Source organism: Mangifera indica, chromosome 3 (assembly GCF_011075055.1).
Source record: "Mangifera indica cultivar Alphonso chromosome 3, CATAS_Mindica_2.1, whole genome shotgun sequence".
NCBI lineage: Eukaryota > Viridiplantae > Streptophyta > Magnoliopsida > Sapindales > Anacardiaceae > Mangifera > Mangifera indica.
Genome location: NC_058139.1, coordinates 22,591,591 through 22,611,803, shown reverse-complemented (window position 1 = coordinate 22,611,803; position 20,213 = coordinate 22,591,591). Strand labels below are relative to the sequence as shown.

Below are 20,213 nucleotides of genomic sequence, written 5' to 3'. Positions count from 1 at the left end.
TTTCTTTTTCCACACTTCGATGGCTTGTGTGCTCGAAGTGGCCGACCCAACAACAAATAACTTTATTAGAAAATAAGGAATATTATATGTATAATTTTATTTACAGAAAATAATATATTATTATATGATTAAATAATTAAAATTATAAATAAAATAATATTTAATTATATAATAATATATTATTATTTATATAAAAAAGTATTTATATAGTTTTATTGTTAAAAAATATGCTTATGATAGTGTTGATTGTTTTTGGGTATCATGTCAACTATCTATTTATTTAATTTGTAATTTGAGGTAGATTTGAATTGAGTTAATTTAAGTTTAACTTGGTGTTTGGTTTGAAAAAGCTAAGTTCGAGTAAGGGTAGTCTTAGCTTGATTTAAATGAGTTGTGGAAAGTTGCAAGTAGATTTATCTTTTTGTTGACTTTTTATTTATTTTTGATTATTTTTCATATTCTCAACCTTCTTCATATCCAATGGATCTTTTTCTTCTCTAGTGTTGATGAACTAATCATCAGCTTGAGTGAGTTGATTCAAGCTTTAGGTTTGTATTTGACTTGAGTGTAACATAAGTTAATTTGAGTTTAACTAAATTTTATAATAGTCAGTTTGAACTCAAACTCGTTCAAGTTAGTTAGAGAAGTTGTTGGAGGGTTATTGGAAAATAAATAGTATCACTTCGAGATAAACAATATCATTAAAAGGGGATTCGAACTAAGTTTTTAAACTAAAACTCCAATTTAAATTTGACTTGATAAACACCAAACCGAGCCTAATTGATGGATCCAATCTTATCGAGCTCAAACTAACTGTTCTGGATTTAGATTGATCTTTAGTTGACCCTTATTCAATCTCAGTTGAATTTGAATCCACCCGTCTCTGTAATGGTTAGATGAAATGGTTTGGCAAAATATATTTAAACTTCTCCCATTATTCGGAATGATTTGTGAACAGAAATAACAAACGTCAGAACATTTCATTCTTCAATATTAATTAAGCAATGACATGTGGATAAAGCTAGCGGTAACCAAGAAGTCAACTGCTACCTGATTTCAAAACTTTGACTAGTGCCTGCAGTGTCTACAATAGAAGCTTTGATTCTTCAAAATCATTCAACATTTATCATTTATATATTACTTTTATCACACTCTAAATCTTCTGTAATCCAAGAATCTTAAGTCTGTGCCTGTAACATTGCATCTTACTTGTCTGTTCTTCTTCTTCTTCTTCTTTTGGTTTAGCATATATAGCATTTGTTTTGGCTTTCTTTTTATGGTTTGGAGGGAAAAGGTTTCTGGGTTGTGATTGGGGCAGACTTTTAGGCATGTTGCTGCAAAACAATTCATGGGTGGCTGTAACTTTGATCATAGGAGTTTTTGTTGTGTTTGGAGGTGATTTATACTCCGTGGAGGGCAGGCCTTACAGAATTCTTATGGATACAGACGTGGATACGGATGATTTTTTCGCTTTCTTGTACCTCTTGAAGCTTAACCGATCAGAATTCAGACTGGAGGTGAGTAGAGATTCTCTCTATTAATGTTCTACTGATAAAATAATTTATGTTTATTATGATGTCCCGCATCGGTTATCAAACAGATTAGCTTTTAGTATAAAGTGTGAAAGAAAGACTCACTTCTTTAGCTAACAAACAATAGAAATATACAAATACTCAATGTTAGAACACAACTATTTACATTGAATGCCTAATATGGGAAAACTACAGGTAGACAATGGAGAAAATTTAATTATAGATGATAAGATGAAGAAGAGATTTCTTTGTTCTCCCTATCTGAGCTCTTAAGCTTAACTTTAATTTTGTAGCACACTTTCCCTATCTCTTTATCCACTTTTAATATAATTTTTATATACAAACTCTAGCTGAGAGATATTGAAGGCATGTAATTGCTAGTCCAGAGGTCTTACCTGCCTTTTTGACATTACTCATATGTATTTCAAGAGGTCCATATCAGCCTAATCCCTTCACCATTACCAAAATCTCCTTGAAAACTCACCTTTCAAATCCATATTTCCTAAATTTGAGTTACTTGTTACAGAATTCTCATCACCACTATATAACAATTAGACTATAATATTGTGAATTTAATATCTTGCCAATCTTTACTGTTAAGAAACATGCTTTTTGCAGGCAATCACCATCAATACAAATACATGGACTAATGCTGGTCATGCTGTGAATCAAGTCTATGACATTCTTTACATGATGGACCGCGATGACATTTCAGTTGGAGTGGGAGGGGAAGGTGGAATTTTAGAAGATGGAACCATACTTGCAGATGTTGGTGGATATCTTCCTATTATTGATCAGGTTTTTTTACTAGCCTAGCATTCAGAATGAATTTGCATTTACTTGATTCTTTGTCTGTACTATCTCTAGTCAAGTCCCATATTAATAAAGTACGGAAGAGATATTGGACATTTATGAGCATCCCATCCCATATCGTTCGGAATATTAAGACAAGGCTGGTCCCGTGTAGGTTGGGCTCTTGGAGTAAAGTGTTACCTTGTTCCTTTTCATGATTAAATTCTGCCTGTTTGTGATCTTTTCAAATGTTTTTACTCCAGGGCAACACAACAGCTGGATATTGCAGATACAGACAAGCTATTCCAGTTGGTCTTGGAGGAATATTAGATATTGATTCTAACTATGGCTTGCGAAAGAGCTTTCTTCCACAGGTACATTTATACACTACTCGGGAAATTTAGCACCCTAAATATTGATGTCAAAAATCTCACATCCAAGAGGAGTCAAGGGACATAGTTCCCAAACATTTGACATTGTTCCCATGGAACAACATTGTTGTTAATGTTGCCTTGATCCATACATTGTAGGCCAGTTAAGCCATGAGGTATTATCCGCTTTGATCTCACAGTTTTGTCCTTAAAAGCCGTCTTTCTTAAGAGAGAATGACAATGAGTTTATATTGACCAAGACCCTCCACTCATGTTCAATTTGGGGTTTTTGATATCAACACAACCCCAGTCAAGGGGTTTGGGGAGAGCACATGATATTGTTCTCACAAATGACACCATTGTTGATTTTGCATTGATCCGACCATAAACTACTAGTCATTTAAAGCAATGTATTGTCCATTTTTATTTTCATTGGCCTTATGGTTTTGTTTTCAAAAGACGTCTTGCAAGGGATAGTGAGATAATGAAATTATGTTGACCCAAGACCCTCAACTCCTTTTTGATGTAGGATTTTTGGCATCAACAATTTTCTATGCTGCTTGTGATTACTTACATATTCAATAGCATTACAAAGAAATTATCCACTCCAGGTGGTATTTGGTTGCTTCATCTGTAGATTTATGTGATTATTTTGCTAATGAAAATAGGGCAGGAGGAGGTATTCTCCTCTTCAACAACCCACTGCACAGCAAGTCTTCATTGAAAAAGTCTCTGCAGGTCCTATAACTATATTAATAACAGGATCTCACACAAATACTGCAATTTTCCTTATGAAGAATCCCCATTTACGGAAAAATATTGAGCATATTTTTGTCATGGGTGGCGGTGTGAGGTCCAGGAACCCAACAGGCTGTTGCCCGCCCAATGCCACTGCCACTTCTTGCCAGCCGCGGCAGTGCGGTGACCCTGGAAATCTATTCACTGTCTACACCAGTAACCCTTATGCAGAGTTCAATATTTTTGGAGATCCTTTTGCAGCATATCAGGTAATTGAGAAATCAAATAACAGGTGGCAATAGTGGATTTGAATCGAGTTAGCTCGAGTTCGATTGCCAACTTAATTTAAATGAGTTTGGATTAGGTGAGTTTGAGCTCGAGCTTAAGGATTTTGTGATGTTTAGCTCAAGCTCGAGCTGGGGGTGTTTAACTCACCTACTTGCAAGCTTGAAAAAGATTGATTTGAATTGACTAACACAATGTTGTTTTAATCACTATATATCAAAATAATATTATTTTTGTAAATTTTGACTCGGTTACAGTATCAAAGTGAGCTCAACATGGTATTGTAGTCTAATTAGAGTTCAACTCCCCTCAAACCGAGTCAAACTTGAGATGTTTTGAAGGAAGCTCATCTGGCTCGAGTTTGGTTCGTCTTGATTGAGTTTGACTTAAATCCATCACTAACAAATGGTAATTTTATTTGAGATAACAACACTCGAAGGCATCAAAACATTATTTTTTTTTTTATTGAAGTGACCGAATTTTCAAATTTTTTTATTGAAGAAACTGAACTTTCACTATTTCATATCAAAGATATCAGACTAATCACATTTCAAAACAAAACAAACAATCCTAATTGTGTTTGTTTACTACATTCAATAAGAAATACTGAAAGTTTGATCTTTTCTATAAGAAAATTTGAAAGTTAGGTTTATTCGAAAAGAAATACTATGGGTTAGTCCTTTCGATAGGAAAAAAAAGTGAGAGTTAATATACTTCCTATTGTTGTTATCCTGATTTTATTTCCACTATTTGTGTCTCCGGAGATTAAAATTGGTTTGGATTTTTTTTAGGTGTTTCATTCTGGTATTCCTGTCACGCTTGTTCCTCTAGATGCTACAAATACTATCCCCATAAATGAGAAATTCTTTGAAGTTTTTGAGCAGAGCCAGGGTACTTATGAGGCACAATATTGCTTCCAGTCCTTGAAAATGTCTCGTGACACTTGGTTTAATGACCAATTCTACACGGTAATTCGTTGCTCAATTTCAAGTTTCATTCATTGATTTTTCATATTGGATCATGAAAGTCCGTTGTTGAAATTGGAGAGTTCAAAATTATATAAACTCTACTTTAGTCTATACTTTTCAATGTAGAATTCAAATCTCATACATTATATTTACGATCTTAATATGTCATTATGCTTTGTACACCACCTAACACCCACACGTGTTGTGCATTAACTCACGAGTGGTTTAGCTTGTTTAAGCCATATAAACCTCATATCAGTCTATACTTTTCAATATGAGATCTAAATCTCATATATTGCACTTTGGATTGTAACTTAACCAATCTTTTTGCAGAGTTATTTCATGTGGGACTCCTTCACATCGGGGGTGGCAACCTCAATCATGCGCAATTCACACAAAAATAATGGACAGAATGAATTTGCAGAAATGGAGTTCATGAATATAACTGTTGTTACGTCAAATAAACCTTATGGAATATCAGATGGATCAAATCCTTTCTTCAATGGCCGTACAGTTCCCAAGTTCAATCTGAAGAATGGTGGAGTTCATACTGGCCATGTTCAAACCGGACTTCGAGATCCATTTTGCATTGTCAAGAATGGGAAAGGGAAATGCAAGGTAAACTTTTTTTTTTTAATTTATTATTTTTGCAACAAAGTGTTTTCGGGATATATTAAATTGTTTTTTCAAATGAGTTGACCGAACTTTCAGATTTTCTAATTAAAAGAACCAAACTTTCATATACTTTTATAAAAAGACCAAACTTTTAGTATTTTTATTAAATGAATCAAACAACACAATTAGAATTATTTATTTTATTTATCATCCGTAGGAATTAATCAAAGTTTAGTTTTTATAAAAAAAAAAATTTGAAAGTTTGATTTCTTCAATAACAAAATTTGAAAGGTTGGTCCTTTTCAATTACAAAAAAAAGGGACAATATTCAATCTCTTCAATTGTAAAAATGTGATAGTTTGATATCTCTAGGTTGGGGTGGATTCAAGAGGAGTTAGCTCGAGCTCTATTGCCAACTAAGCATGTGAGCCTGGAAAAAATTCATTTCGAATCGATTAAAACGATATTATTTTAACTAATATGTATTAAAACAATATTTGATCAATTTTAACTTGGTTACAATATTATAATCGAACTCAAGGTAGACTCCTTTCAAGTCCAGCCGAACTCGATTCTTCCAACTTGGCCCAAGCTCAAGCTCAACTCGATTTGAATCCACTCCTATCTCCCAGTGTTGTTATCTCAAGTGTTATCTTTGTTTTGAGTCCTCATTTTAAAGTCATTGAATTTTGGCCTGGGGAAATTATCAATTCAAGTCTATTATTGCTGAACAATGAAATAGGATGGCTATACAGAGGAGGTAGATGGCTCTGATGCAGTGCACATTCTTGTGGCTACAAAGGCAAAATCTAGTCAAGATCCTGGAAGCAACCTTACTAGAGAATTTTACAAAAGCTTCCTCGATGTAAGTTTATTCAATCAGTTTTGCTTCAAAAGGTTTAACATGTTACTCTTTGTTGTCTATCACTTGTGTGTTACAATGAATTTAGGACTGCAATTGAATAAAACTGAGCAGTACTGGGCTCGAGCTCGAGCTTGGAGTTCGGGGCTCAAGCTCAAGATAGGAAGAATTGTGTTAAACTCAATATCTCACATATTTATTAATTATCTATTTTTATCCAAATATTGAGGTTGGGTTGTATGTGCGAATTTTAAAAGCTTAGAGGGCAGAGGAAAATTTGTCATACTAAGAAGGGTAACAACACCTAAAGGAATCACTATGACAATTTTTCTATTGAAGGGACTAAACTTTATTTTTCTCTATTGAACTTCAATGAAAAAAATAAAATTTGATCTTTTCCTTAGAAAAATGTTGATAGTTTAATACCCCACATAATGCCTAGTATTGCTAAGTTTTTCTTTTCCCTTCTTCCCTTGCAAAGTTTGATTTTTTTTTTTTTCTGTATTTTGTCTGATAAGGTTCTAAATCAGCCTCAACACAGTGGAAGGTTCAATTTTTCAACTCAATTTCCCTATTACAAAGAAGTTTTTTACAGACCAGATTTTGGTGGCAAGAAGCTGGGGAAGCCTGTTGTGTTTGACATGGACATGAGTGCTGGAGACTTTCTAGCTCTATTTTATCTCCTAAAAGTTCCTGTGGAAGCTATCAATCTCAAGGTACCATCATGGCTGACCACTTTTTTCTGGCTTCACTGACTGATCCCTAGGATTTGTTGGCATCTAAGTTATGCTATTGTGACTTCATGGAAGTTATTAATTTTACTTGTTCAAGAGAGAAACCTGAGGACCATTGGTCAACAGATCTTAAGTACCAAATGTAGTTAGGGGTGAATTCGAGCCAAATTCTGGTGAATAGTAACACCAAAGAAAAAGAAAAATTGCTAAAGAAGAGTCGTTGGAGATAAAAAAAGAATTGTCGACAAGATAAGCTCCAGCGTAAGCATTGATCTTGAGTCGAGCTCGAGCTCGACAAACTAAAATTGCTTCAACTTGAGTTTGTAGAGAAAAAAAAAATCGCTGATGATGAACTTTGGCATCAACGTCAATCTCAGGCTGAACTTGAGCTTGACAAACTAAAATTGCTTCAGTTCGAGTTTGACACATATGAGCCAAACAATAAGCCGAACCCGAGTTAGCCTTTGTTCATTATCCCAAAATATAATACATAAAACAGGTTTTTGCCTAAATTAAAGATAGAATTGATGAACATGGTCTTTGTCCTTCCATCCAGGCAATCATAGTGAGTCCAACTGGTTGGGCAAATGCTGCAACAATAGACTCTGTTTATGATCTTCTGCACATGATGGGTCGAGACGACATTCCAGTCGGCCTAGGAGATGTATTTGCAATGAACCAGTCTGATCCAGACTTCCAGAGTGTTGGAGACTGCATGTATGTCAAAGCCATCCCACATGGAAGTGGTGGCTTTCTAGACTCAGACACTCTCTACGGGCTCGCTCGTGATATGCCAAGAAGTCCTAGAAGGTACATATGTGCACTGCACTGTACATTTCTCTGCTATGAATCTTTGTATGTTTGACTATGCTTTTTTTTTTTTTTTCTAGTTAAGGGACCAAAATTGAGAAGAGAATTGAACTTTCGAATTATTTATTAAAGGGATCAAATTTTCAATATTTTTTATTGAAGTATGGAATACAATTAATATTGTTTGTTTTGTTTTTCTCTTTTGGAAACAAGATAATTAGTTTAGTATTTTCAATACGAAATAATGAAAGGTTAGTCCTTTCAATACAAAAACTTGAAAGTTTGGTCCTTTAATAGAATATTTGAAAGTTGAGTGCCTTTAAAAATAAAAGCAAAGGTTGATCCCTCTAATAGAAAAAATGATAGTTTTGTGTTGTTATTGCATTTTATGCTAAAATTTGAGCTTTGTTTGTCCAAGGTATACAGCAGAGAACTCTGTAAAATATGGAGCTCCTCGGGATACTGACCACCCAGAACTTAGACAGCCTCTAGCATTGGAAATTTGGGATTCCATAGCACAAACTCTTGACCCGGGGTCCAAGATAACCATATTGACCAATGGACCCCTCACTAATTTAGCCAAAATTATTTCTTCAAGGAAAAATTCAACCTCTCTAATTCGGGTAAGTAGATGTCTCACTATTATCCACTTTGATCTTTGTTGGTTTCATAGTCTCTCCCTTGGTGTCTCACAAGAAAGAGGAAGACGATAGGTTTATATTGACTTAAGGCCTTTAGCTCCAATGTGGGGTTTTTCACATTAATATAACCCCATGTTGAGGGGTTTGGAGAGAACGCATCACTGTTGATGTTATCTCAATTTGCACCTAACAAATCATTTAAAGTTATGAGGTATTGTTTATTGTGACCTTTGTTGATCTCATGGTTTTATCTTTAAAAGATATCTCGTGAAAAAGAGTGAGATAATGACTTTATATTCACCATGAACTCTCTACTTCTATTTGACGTGGGGCTTTTGGCATCAACAAGTAGCATTAACTATTGATATTAAATCTCTTTGCAGGATGTGTATGTTGTTGGAGGGCACATCAGCCTTGATCACAAAGACACAGGAAATGTCTTTGGTATTCCATCCAATAAATATGCAGAATTCAATATGTATCTTGACCCTTTGGCTGCAAACACTGTCTTCAACTCACCAATAAATATCACACTCATCCCTCTTGGCATTCAACGCAAAGTAAGTTCATTTTCAAGTATCCTGAGAACCCTGCAGCTTACAAACAGGACACCGGAAATGGGGTTTGCCCGACGTTTGTTGTCTAGGCTGTATCGCTTGGAACGAATCCATCATCGATACCATCACATGGTAAATCTTCTTGTTTTAAGTTAAAAAAATGTACATTATACATTATGCATTTTTACTTAAATACAGTAGTACTTACAAATAGGGGTATAAGGGCTAATGTTTAATATGTTATTTTATGATTAAATGATTTTGAAAATAAAATAACACCCAATGAAAGGGGTGGATATGAACTGAGCTAAACTTGAATAAGAGTCGATTTGAGCTTGGTTTGAAGCTAGAAATTCAGCTCGAGCTAGAGATGAGGTTGTTAATAAGCAACAGAGAAGAAGAGTTGTTGGAGATAATGAAGAAGAAGAATTAGAGAAGAAAAATCATCCAAGAAAACGGGTTGTTGAAGATGATGAAAAAGAATAAGAGAAGAAAAAAAGTCATTAGAGAAGATGAATCTGACAATGACTTTTTGATGGCTTGCTTGGTTAGAGCCAACTTAACTCAGCTAGAGTTGGGACTACCCCAAACTCAAGTTTGGCTCGATTTGAGCCAAACACCTGATCGAGATTGAACCAACTCAACCCAAATCTAACCTTACTCAATCACATAATGACATATAAACATTTATACATGTTATTAATGCATTCAATATTACTCACTTGAATATTATTCTTCTGCAGGATACATTTTTAGGGGAAATTCTTGGTGCAGTGGTGTTGGCTGATGATTATGCATCTCTGAACCCAACTTTTGCTGTGAAACCCATCAGAGTTTTGGCTGAAGGTGTTGAATCCAGAGATGGACAAACTTTGGTTGATAGAAAGCATGGCAAGCTTGTCAAAGTATTGGAAAATTTGAACCCAATGGCTTACTATAATATGTTTGCAGATAAGCTTGGTGACAAAAAGCAGAGTGCTGTGATTGGAAGCTTTGATGAACAAAGCAGAATTTGGAGAACAAAACCAACAAATCAAACAGAGAATTTTAACATAGAGGTGTTGAGTTAAATATTGGAATTGAATATTTTCAAATTATTTATCAAGTATCATGTTATAAGATATACATTTTTTTTACATAATAATAAATAATGAAACATTTTAATTTTCATATCATTGTTATAAAAATATCACAAACCCTTAAAAACTTCTTAAATTTAATACAAATTTGCTATCACATTTTAAACCAATTGGCAATTGGGATTGGATTGGACTGCTGCATGGGTCTTTTTTTGGTTGAATTAAACACTGACTTTCTTCAATGGTGATGGGAATTTAATTGCGGTCTTTATAATAAAAAATATAATTTTTTATATTTTATTTATCAGGTATTGTGTATCGTATATAAAAATCTAATTTTTATATTATGTATTGTATAATATATCTTTTTACAAATAATAAAAATAATAATAATAATAAACATTTTACCATGTCATTACTTTTCTAAAAAATATATCGATTTGTATCGATAATATGTATCATATCATATAACATATTGTATCGTATGGTATATATTCACTATAGCATACCAATTTTCAATATATCTTAAGATAAATATTGTTTTTCACATACATCATATAGTATTGTATAATATTAATAACTATAGTCCTTATACTTTTTGAGTTATGGCACCATAATTTAATTGTCTCATAACAAGACAAAGAAATCCAAGTACATGAAAATGTGCCATAGCCAAATTAATAGAAAGATCCTTTGACTGGTTTTAAAAAAAAGATACTCTTATTAATAACAAAACCTTCTAATAAAATATGGGATATATCTTCAGCATTACTGTACACCAATTCAATAAAGCGAGTTGGACATTCAGGATTTGAGTTGCGCTCAAACTAATCATTGTCAGACTTAACTTAGCTCAAATCCACCACAACCAGTGATAAGGACACATGGCTAAATCAACTAGATCAACCTCAACATTTCAAATCATAGGATTGGCTAATTCACATTGATAAAATGGGAAAATCTAATTCAAAACCCTAAGAAAGTAGGAAGACAAAAACATTATTACATGCCACCAAAATTTGAATGATGCAGGGGAAAAAAATAAACAAATGCAATGCACCCAAAGGAAGGCCTACATATTAGAGGCTAACATACTTTACAGCTCCTTCTACAGTAGCCAAGAAACTCTGTAGTTCCCATCATATACTCTGCGTTGTTGGTACACTCACCAAGGGCAGCCCATCTCTCACAGCTTACATTCAGATCTGTGCAGTTCCCCGCAGGTTCCACGATCTTGTCAAATGAGTTAACATGAATCCACTTTGTCGCTGACCATTTCTCTCCTTCAATCACAGGGCATCCACCATGGAGACTGTTTGTGTCTGGAATGGCAGTAGGATGGAGACTGAAGAAAAGAAGAGCATCTCCTTTTCGCGGTTTTACTATGAGTTTTCAAGGTCAAGATAAAACAAGACCAAAAGAATATCGAGTCAGTTCAAATGCAACAGTATATGAACAATGCATAAAAAGTATATACAACATGTCAAAAGGCAGTGCACCTGCGATTCCTCTCTTTGCACATTCTGAGAGGTCTTCATCTGTTGCAGGGGCTCTGTGATGTGGAGGCTCCTGTTCGCAGATTGTCCCAAGAAAGAAGAACCAGTCAATTTTTGTATAAGGAAAAGAAGTTGGTAAAATATCCCTTCAGTGCTATTCTCCAGTTGAGATGATGATATAACCAGTCCTAGTCCCACATCATACACACATCATACATATGTTAGGATAGGAGGACAATTGTCCTTATCTTATAGGTAGGTTTTATCATATAAAGTGATATTTAGAGTTATCGAGAGGAGGCATGGAATTTTGGGCAATCTTAGGGAATGACTGAAAATGGGAGATTACAGCTCCTCGAATTGCTGGTTTATCTGTTTGTAACCCCCTTTCTATCAACAAAAAGCTTATTCTAAAAAGCCTAGCAAATGAAGAATATATATACTGTCCTCCAATCATGATATGATACTAGGCATCTGTATTAAGATAGGTGGCAATTATGCACAGAACAAATTCTAAACAAAAGTAAAATGCATTTAAACACACCTCTGCATTGGGAAATACTGTTTCACCACCTTTAGCAACGTCAGTAAGATACATGAGAACAGTAACTATACGATGTCCACCTCGAGCAATATTAACCGTATCAGCAAAGTAGTCATAGTGTGGATCATATTTCTGTCCAGGTTCATATCTCAGGACTTGTATGCCTTCCCCATTTTCTGAAAATCAAGCAATAGAAAACACTTGTTATGCCAGACCCTGTCCCCCCAAAATACACACACACACGTGTGTGTGTGTGTGTGTGCAGTTGATTTACATTACTAGAAACATTACAAAAAAGAAAGAATATCATCAGTAGAAAGACAGACAAAGAAAGGCTTTCTTTTATTCTGTTCAACAATTTCTGGAGTGAGAAAAAGTAACTTGTTTTCAAGAATATCACAACAGAAATGAATACACAAGGTCTTTAAGATCTAGTCACTTACCACTAAGAATATAAGCAACCAATGACACTGTATATAGATTTTCAATTTGTGCAATTTCTTATTTTCCTTGAAGCATCGGTTAAATACTTTCCAGTCAAGCCATTTTTAATATATTATCAATATTCATTCACAACCATACAGATTAATTTAATATAAGTATCAGCTTCCTCCCATTCAATTACAAAAAAATGATTACGCAGCAGAATATGCAATAGAAACTAACAATTTTACCCAAAACTTTCTCTTAGCACACCACTTTAATGATCAACGTGTCAATTCATCACCAAATGACTATTTTTAATTACCCCCAAAAGAAAAAAAAACGAAAACGAAAACGAAAAATGCAGAGCATCTTCGGCATATGGCACACCTTTGGGAAGAAAGGACCATGTTGAAATCTTGTCCTCTATACCAGCAATAATAGCATCCTAACAAAGGAGAACAGGCTTATAAAATGCATACAAAGAAATAACTGATGATCAAAAGCAGCTATATACGTTTTTTCTTTATTGCCCATGTATCTTTCTTTCACTTGGCAATAAACCATTAAGACACATCTTATGCATCCAAAACAATATTTAATTTCAATTTATCATAAATGGGCAAGGAGTAAACAAATAACAAAACAAAAAAGAAATTCTGTACACCAACAACTAACATATAATTAATAGATACTGAAATACATGAGCATAATAATATGTCAACATTCAAGGTATGATATAGATGCTTATAATTATTTCAAGAGAAAAAAAGAGTACACTAATACACAGTTGATCCACCATTTAAAGCTAAATTATTCTCGGTGACCCAGATTTTAAGTTCATGAGTGTAAAGAATCTCCAAAATAAAAAAATTAAAAAAGGGGCACAGTATCCTGGCATTGAATATACTGTTTTCCACAATAAATAGTCTTTCCACACTAGGCAATCTTCATTACAATAAAATAAGTATTCACTTTCATAAAAGCTAGAGTACTATCAAAAACCACTTAGTAAAGAAACAAAATTTCAGGATTCTGATCATTATGCTTAACATTCATGACATCACAGAATATGCCATGTGCACTACTTGACTCGTGATTAGATAGTATTTTATCACTAATTCAAAATCACCTATTTAATTATTTGTACCTCTATCAATAGTAATATATAGACTAATCATAAGTACAAACACAGCAACAAAGAGTATCAACCAACAACAAAATGATATCTCAACATTTGTATCCGTGTTTGTATCTATTGTTAGTGCAAGAAGTATTATCATAAAAGTAAAGGCTGGGTAAGATGATGCATTGAAAAGACAACCTTTCCTTTAGGAATGAACATTCCAGAACTTGTTCGAACTTCACTTAGCTTGCTTTCTCCACTCAAATTATCCGCAACTGCTGATCTCTTCAGCTCAGATTTTGCCTAATCATTACCCAACCAAGCAAAACAACTGCCATTACCAATCAAACAAATACAATAACCGATCAACAAAAAAAATACTCAATGAAGAGGAGCTTACAAGAGAGATCAAATGATCACATTCCAAATCCGTGAGAAAACCTTCGTAAACGAAAGCTCTGCGAATCATCATATTGATAAACCATTAGAAACTAAATCAATGTCATTATAATTTATAATTAAACACAAGAGATTGGAAATGGAAAGAACCAGAGACCTAGGTTTCCAAGATATTAATGTGACTTTAGACGGACTGACGATAGAGCTCGGTGGCGCCAGGAAGGAGCCGGAAGATTCGTGAATTAGAGACGAGACCGAGAGGGCGAAGAGGAGAAGCACAGAGAGCGACGTGATAGACATGAGTGTATGTATCGCAGATCGAGTGAGAAAATGGGAGAGATTTTCCCGGAAAAATTCAAAATTTTCTAGGAAATTATTTGAATCATAACGCCGAGCGAGCAAATTTGAGTCGTTTAACGGTCACCAGGCCACCGAGCCGACAAACACGCACGATTGACTAACATTACCCAAACTAAAACGACGCCGTTTGCAAATATTTTCTTAACTTTCTAAATTGTATTTAAAATTTGAAAAAAATAAATAAATCAATTGGTAGCATAATATCACTATTTGTAGGGCTAACTCAAAGAAGTTTTAATTCAAGATTAGTTGGAGATTGATATATTGAAGATTGAATTGGGATAAAAAAAAATCTAATTTTGTATTGGATTAAGGTGAACTCAAATTTAAATATTTGAATAAATTGAAATTCAACTTAAATTCACTTTTACTCATCGTCAACAATATTTTACGATATGATATAAATGTAAAATGATACATATAATAAAATGTATTGAACTAATACGATATAATACATATTATTATTCGATACAGATTAATATACTTTATAAAGAATATGATAATACATTAGAGATGTATATGTGAAATTTTAAATTTTTAAAGATGTTTGTAATATTTTCTTAAATGATGATATGTCAATTAGATTTTTTTATTATTTTATTTTTTTAAAATTATATCATATTATACGATATAATACTTAATATATAATATAAAAAATTAGAATTTTTTATTATTAAGTAAACATTAAAATGAACCTTTAAGGTGACGGTGCAAATCCAACCGTTAAAGATTTTTTGTTTTTCTAATCCGTTCCACACAAAATGAAAAAGAAAAGTTTTTACTATCTAATAATCTTGTAAGACACAAATTTCCTGAAAAAAAAATTGGTTCCTAAAATCATAAATTTATAATCAATCTCAGTTCAGGTTTCTTCTTCGCTCATATTTTGTTTACACAGACAGAATTCAAAGACTAAACCCTATTGCTCTCGGAGTTTTAAAAAAGCAAATTTATATGTACAGACATTTTTTATGAACTTGTATATATATAAATAGACCTTATCACTCCTTCAATGTTGTCAGAGCAAAATGTTGTCATGTCAGTTTGTATAGATAAAGTAGTTTGTGCATTTGGTTTTATTTTTTCCGATCAACTTTGGTTTGGTTTCTCAGGTTCCCAGAATCCTGAACTGCTCCAGGGCTGATATTTTCGAAGGTGAATTTGGGTTTTAAATATCAGTAGGCGATCCCAAAACAATCTCCATGTGTCGATTCAGATCATCTAAGCTCATGGATGTGTTGATTTCATTGGCATCAAGAAGCTCATCTGAGTCTGTCCTGATAAAGCTTTCCGAGCTCAGGCTTTCCTCAACAAGTTCCAATAGGCCTTCTGCACTCTGTAAATGTTGCAGAACCTGCTTCGATTGCAAAATCAAGTCAAACAAATTGGGAGTCTTTGGCTTGTCCGACTAAGGATTTGAAGGAAAATTAACATGCCTGGCTCATTTGGGGTCGATTGTCTGAACACTGATGCACGCACATGAAAGCTGTCAAGGCCAACCGTTGCAATTGTTCCATGTCATAGGCGTCGCCTAGTGTGGGATCAACCAGCTCCTTCAAGTTATTCTTTTGGATCAAAGGTTTGGCCTGCAACAAATTATGTGACATTGAAAGTACATTTCAATGAATAAAGATACGATGTGTTAGGTGCTATTGGGTCTCCATCATCCCAAAAACTAGGTTAAAAAGTGAGATTTTTTCTCACACTTATATACTAACACTTAACCCTTTTCGAAATAACCTAACAATCTCCCTTACACATTGTGTCATCAGTTGAATCCTTTTCAAAACGAATCATCCAAAGAGACAACTCTACAACCTCCCCTTACGTATACACTTCCACACCAACCCCATCTAACGGAGGGAGCAATTTACATCAACCAATCACTTTGATAAACTCTTGGGTGGAGTTGTTGCAATTGGGCTTTAACACCACAAATTGAGGCATCGGTTCGACGCCTCTCCCACCCAAAAGCCAGCTCAAGGGATGAAGTTTTTTCTCACACTTATAATTTTGCCCATTTTCCAACTGATGTTAGCCCTTTCCCAAGTGATGTGAGACAACCCAACAAGTAAGACATGGAAGAGGTAGCATACCCACGTTACAAGGCTTTTCTGTGAACAGTCCAAAGCTTGCTTTCCGGTGATGAGCTCTAATAGTAGTACTCCATAAGCATAAACATCTGTTTTTTCATCTACTATGCCATCTATGATTAACTCAGGAGGAAGGTAACTGTCATGACAGAAAGAATAATGAAGTCAAGTTGGAAGGAAAGATACCATCTAAAATTCATGTATTAATGTTAAGATTTGAAGCTTTTAGAGCAATGGACCCGAATGTGCCTTCGACTTTGGATACAGTGTGATGAGTCCACTGATCCGGTAGCCATTTTGACAACCCAAAGTCAGAAATCTGGATAAAATATCGAGTTTCATGTTAAAATTTTTCATTAATTGACCACGGCAGGTGATGATCATTTGGTTATAAGAGTACCTGAGGCTCAAAATCCTCTGAGAGCAATATGTTCGAAGCCTTGATATCTTTATGGATAATTCTCCTTTGACATCCCTCATGAAGATATGAAAGGCCATTGGCAGTCCCCACAGCAATCTTATATCTGATGTTCCAATTCAGTTTTTCCTTTGAGTCTGTTGACATAGGGCAAGGAACAATTATATGAATTCTACTGAATAATAACTTCTGAAGATTTCAATTTGGAAAGCCTGAAACTGATAATAACAAACCATATAGTAATGATGCCAGGCTCCCATGCGGAGATAATTGCAGAACAAGGTGCATGCCTTCTTCAACCCCATAACCAATCACTTTAGCAATATTGGGATGATCAACATGGACTATAGTTCCAAGCTCAGATAAAAAGTCTGTTGCCATATCTTCAGTGGAACCCTTTGTTAGCCTTTTTATTGCAACAAGTTGCCCACTTGGCAATTCCCCTCTGAAAACTTCAGCATAGCCTCCTTGCCCAATCAAATTCTCTTCAAAAGACAAATGGTTTGTTAATTAGCCTACACATCTAGGGATGACAATTTGCTAAAAATTGGGTCCCTGCCCTATCTTATATGGGAGGGTACTCTCTGAAATAAATAAGGACTAGTATGGAGATGGGGCCAAAAACAATCCCCACAAGTAGGACAAGACAGGATTGAGATATATATATATTCCCACTATGTATCTGTCACATACACAATAACCCGTCTAATTTATTAAATTTTCCATTATATATTTAATAAATTACCAAAATATTATTAATAAAACTAACCTTAATTCGTTTTCTTCCCAATTTATTTTAGCATCAAAACCCCTTTATTTTCGACATCCAAACTCAATGTTGTTAATATTTGAAGATATAAGTGTGAAATTTAGCTTATTCATCAATTAACATAGTGTATGAGGATGAGGATGGGGATGGTGATGAATCATTTCCTGTAAATAAGGGAAGGGGATTCTCCGTCATCCTCATAGTGGACGGGTAAGGTCTACTCCTTAAGGAACCCTTACACATTTCATTAATTTCTGAACAAGAATAAAAAAACAAAGAAAAGGAAAATAAGTACAAACCAGGGCTGAAGCCATTGGTTGCATTTTGGAGTTCCTCGAGGGAAAAGTTCTTCCAGGAAGATCTCAAACAATATAGTTCAGCATCCAAAGGAGGATTCAGTAACAGAGTCGTGGTATCTGTAATCCTTTTTGATTTTTTTCCGGGGATCTTGGGGACATTTATTCGATAAGGGAAAGCTTGAAATTTTATTCCAGATCGTTTTTTCAGCATACCAAAGAAGCCAGACAAATATAGAGGACTGTAGCGGCGGCGTTGGTGGAGATCTTCAGAGTCAGAAGTACTAGCCTTGGAAAAAGCTGTTTCAGATTCTGTGCTTCTTAAGCCATGCAGAACACCTTCCTCTACATCAGAGCATCCATCATTGCCTTCCACAAGGGCTTCTCCTGGAGAGCATTCATTAATACCCTCCTCATTCTCCTTGGTTAAAGAAGAAATATCTGATTCAAATGTGACAGAATTAAAACATCAGCAAATTCATACATGAAGATCTATTTCAAGCTAAATGTTAGCTCAGTAGGCCAACCGGGAAACTTGAGTTCAATGTGTGATTTTTCCACAATCACATGTTGGGCCATCAGTCAAACACACAAGGCCAACAAGGAAACCTAAGTTCAATGTGGGCTTTTTTTTGTAACGAGTAATCCCACTCAAGCCGGACTGCTGTTTTAGGGTCGAATCAATCATACTGAGTAAGTCAAACCTTGGGTCTACTAAGTAGCTCTACAACTATTGAACTAAGTAAGTCAACATTTTAATTTTGATATGTCGTCATAAGAGACTTGAACTTATAGTCTCTTATACATAGAGACTCTTATTTTGCTATTCAAACTATCTCTTGGGGGCAATGTAGGTTTCCCTACAATACTCTCTTCGCTAATCACATATTGGGTCATCTGTCCAACGAGGAAACCTAAGTTCAATGTGGGATTCCGAACAATCCAGTCTTATCTGTCCAACACCACTCACCAAAACAGGCCAATCGAGAAATATCCACAAATCACGCATTGGATCATCTGTTCAACACACCAGGCCAATCAGAAAGCATGAGTTCAATGTGGGATTTTAACTATCCTTTCTTATTGGTCCAACGCTGCTCACACCAACCAAGCCAAACGGGAAACCTGGCTCTAATACAACTTCTTAAGCCTTCACAAAATGTTGTATGTTGTTGAGTTCGGTGAGGCTTTCTCTCACACTTACATGCACACCCAACTCAATTTCAAACCAATGTGAGATTCCTAACACTAAAATAAATTAAGAAATGAACATAAAATAAAAAGAAATTGTACCCTCGGATGACCAAGAGCCAGAGATTCCACCTCTACTTCTTCCAATAACGTTTGCAACCTTCTTTTCAACATCATCACTGGTTGTATCCTGAGTCTCACTGTTAACATTTCCATTAGTGCTGTCTGGAGAACCAGCCCTGCCACCATGAATTTTCAGTCATTATAATGAAATAGAATAATATTACAGAATACAAAAACATAAACGTATGAAGGGAAAAAGGAGGAAAATTGAGAAAGTAAAAACCTAGGTGAATCAAGAGTCTCTTTCACATTATGAGACTCCATAACTCCTCCTCTATGGTGGGAACCAGAGAGAGAGGCCTGAAAAGCCGAAATGCGAGGCCAATGGAAATGGGAATTAGAATGCTTGATCTGCTAATGCGTGTATGAAAGAGAGAGACAGAGGGAGAAGAAATGGTATATTAGTTAGCGGTTGGCATGAATTGTCTTATCCTCTTTAATATGGAATGTAAATTAGACAATTGAGCGCTTGAAAATCGGCTTATTTTCTGCCATTCTTCCATGTTTATCAAATCTAGCTATCTCTGGATGAAGAAGCCAACTGAGCTAATCCAATTAATAAATTAGTAAAATCTGTATGCCAGCACGTTTTGTACTAATAAACCTGGAATTGAGCCAATTGGACATGGTGTTCGATTCGAATGAACTAAACTTGAGCTGAGATAGCTAGGTTGAGCCATTCGAAACCTGATTTCTCCGGTGATTTTTCATTTTTTAGCGGGACTTTTCCAACTATTTTTTTTCATCTTCGACAATCTTTCTTCTTCTTTGACATTTGCCAACGACTTTTCCAACGATCTCATTACCAACTCGAGCAAGGTCATACCTGAGTTGGACATTTTAGATCCCAACTGAACTCAAGCCAATCCCTATTTAGGCTTGGTTAAGCTAGAATCCACCCTTAGTACTATGAAGTCTTTCAACAATTCTTTTTCTTCGTCTTTGAGGACTTTCTTCTTTTTCTTTGACCTTTTTTGATAGTTTTTTTGAT

The 20,213-nt window shown here is 34.8% G+C and overlaps 3 protein-coding genes across 3 annotated transcripts; 1 reads left to right on the top strand and 2 right to left on the bottom strand.

Moving 5' to 3' along the window:
• Nucleotides 1–1,099: 1,099 nt before the first annotated feature.
• Nucleotides 1,100–10,026, top strand: LOC123210486. The gene is made up of 12 exons (XM_044628866.1): nucleotides 1,100–1,517; nucleotides 2,151–2,330; nucleotides 2,588–2,698; nucleotides 3,364–3,702; nucleotides 4,510–4,686; nucleotides 5,020–5,304; nucleotides 6,044–6,166; nucleotides 6,682–6,879; nucleotides 7,454–7,707; nucleotides 8,126–8,330; nucleotides 8,732–9,037; nucleotides 9,649–10,026. Exons 1-12 carry the CDS (start codon nucleotides 1,329–1,331, stop codon nucleotides 9,973–9,975), a joined length of 2,694 nt encoding a protein of 897 aa, XP_044484801.1. The 5' UTR covers nucleotides 1,100–1,328; the 3' UTR covers nucleotides 9,976–10,026.
• Nucleotides 10,027–10,873: 847 nt separating this feature from the next.
• Nucleotides 10,874–14,329, bottom strand: LOC123211045 (probable prolyl 4-hydroxylase 4). The gene is made up of 7 exons (XM_044629559.1): nucleotides 14,130–14,329; nucleotides 13,974–14,031; nucleotides 13,772–13,876; nucleotides 12,838–12,895; nucleotides 12,025–12,200; nucleotides 11,484–11,553; nucleotides 10,874–11,366 (listed from the first exon to the last, which is right to left on the bottom strand). Exons 1-7 carry the CDS (start codon nucleotides 14,270–14,272, stop codon nucleotides 11,071–11,073), a joined length of 906 nt encoding a protein of 301 aa, XP_044485494.1. The 5' UTR covers nucleotides 14,273–14,329; the 3' UTR covers nucleotides 10,874–11,070.
• A 765-nt stretch (nucleotides 14,330–15,094) lies between these two features.
• Nucleotides 15,095–19,760, bottom strand: LOC123211063 (receptor-like cytosolic serine/threonine-protein kinase RBK2). Its single transcript, XM_044629584.1, has 9 exons — nucleotides 19,446–19,760; nucleotides 19,202–19,338; nucleotides 17,912–18,349; nucleotides 17,077–17,328; nucleotides 16,826–16,980; nucleotides 16,665–16,744; nucleotides 16,429–16,564; nucleotides 15,769–15,918; nucleotides 15,095–15,686 (listed from the first exon to the last, which is right to left on the bottom strand). Exons 1-9 carry the CDS (start codon nucleotides 19,484–19,486, stop codon nucleotides 15,501–15,503), a joined length of 1,575 nt encoding a protein of 524 aa, XP_044485519.1. The 5' UTR covers nucleotides 19,487–19,760; the 3' UTR covers nucleotides 15,095–15,500.
• Nucleotides 19,761–20,213: the final 453 nt, after the last annotated feature.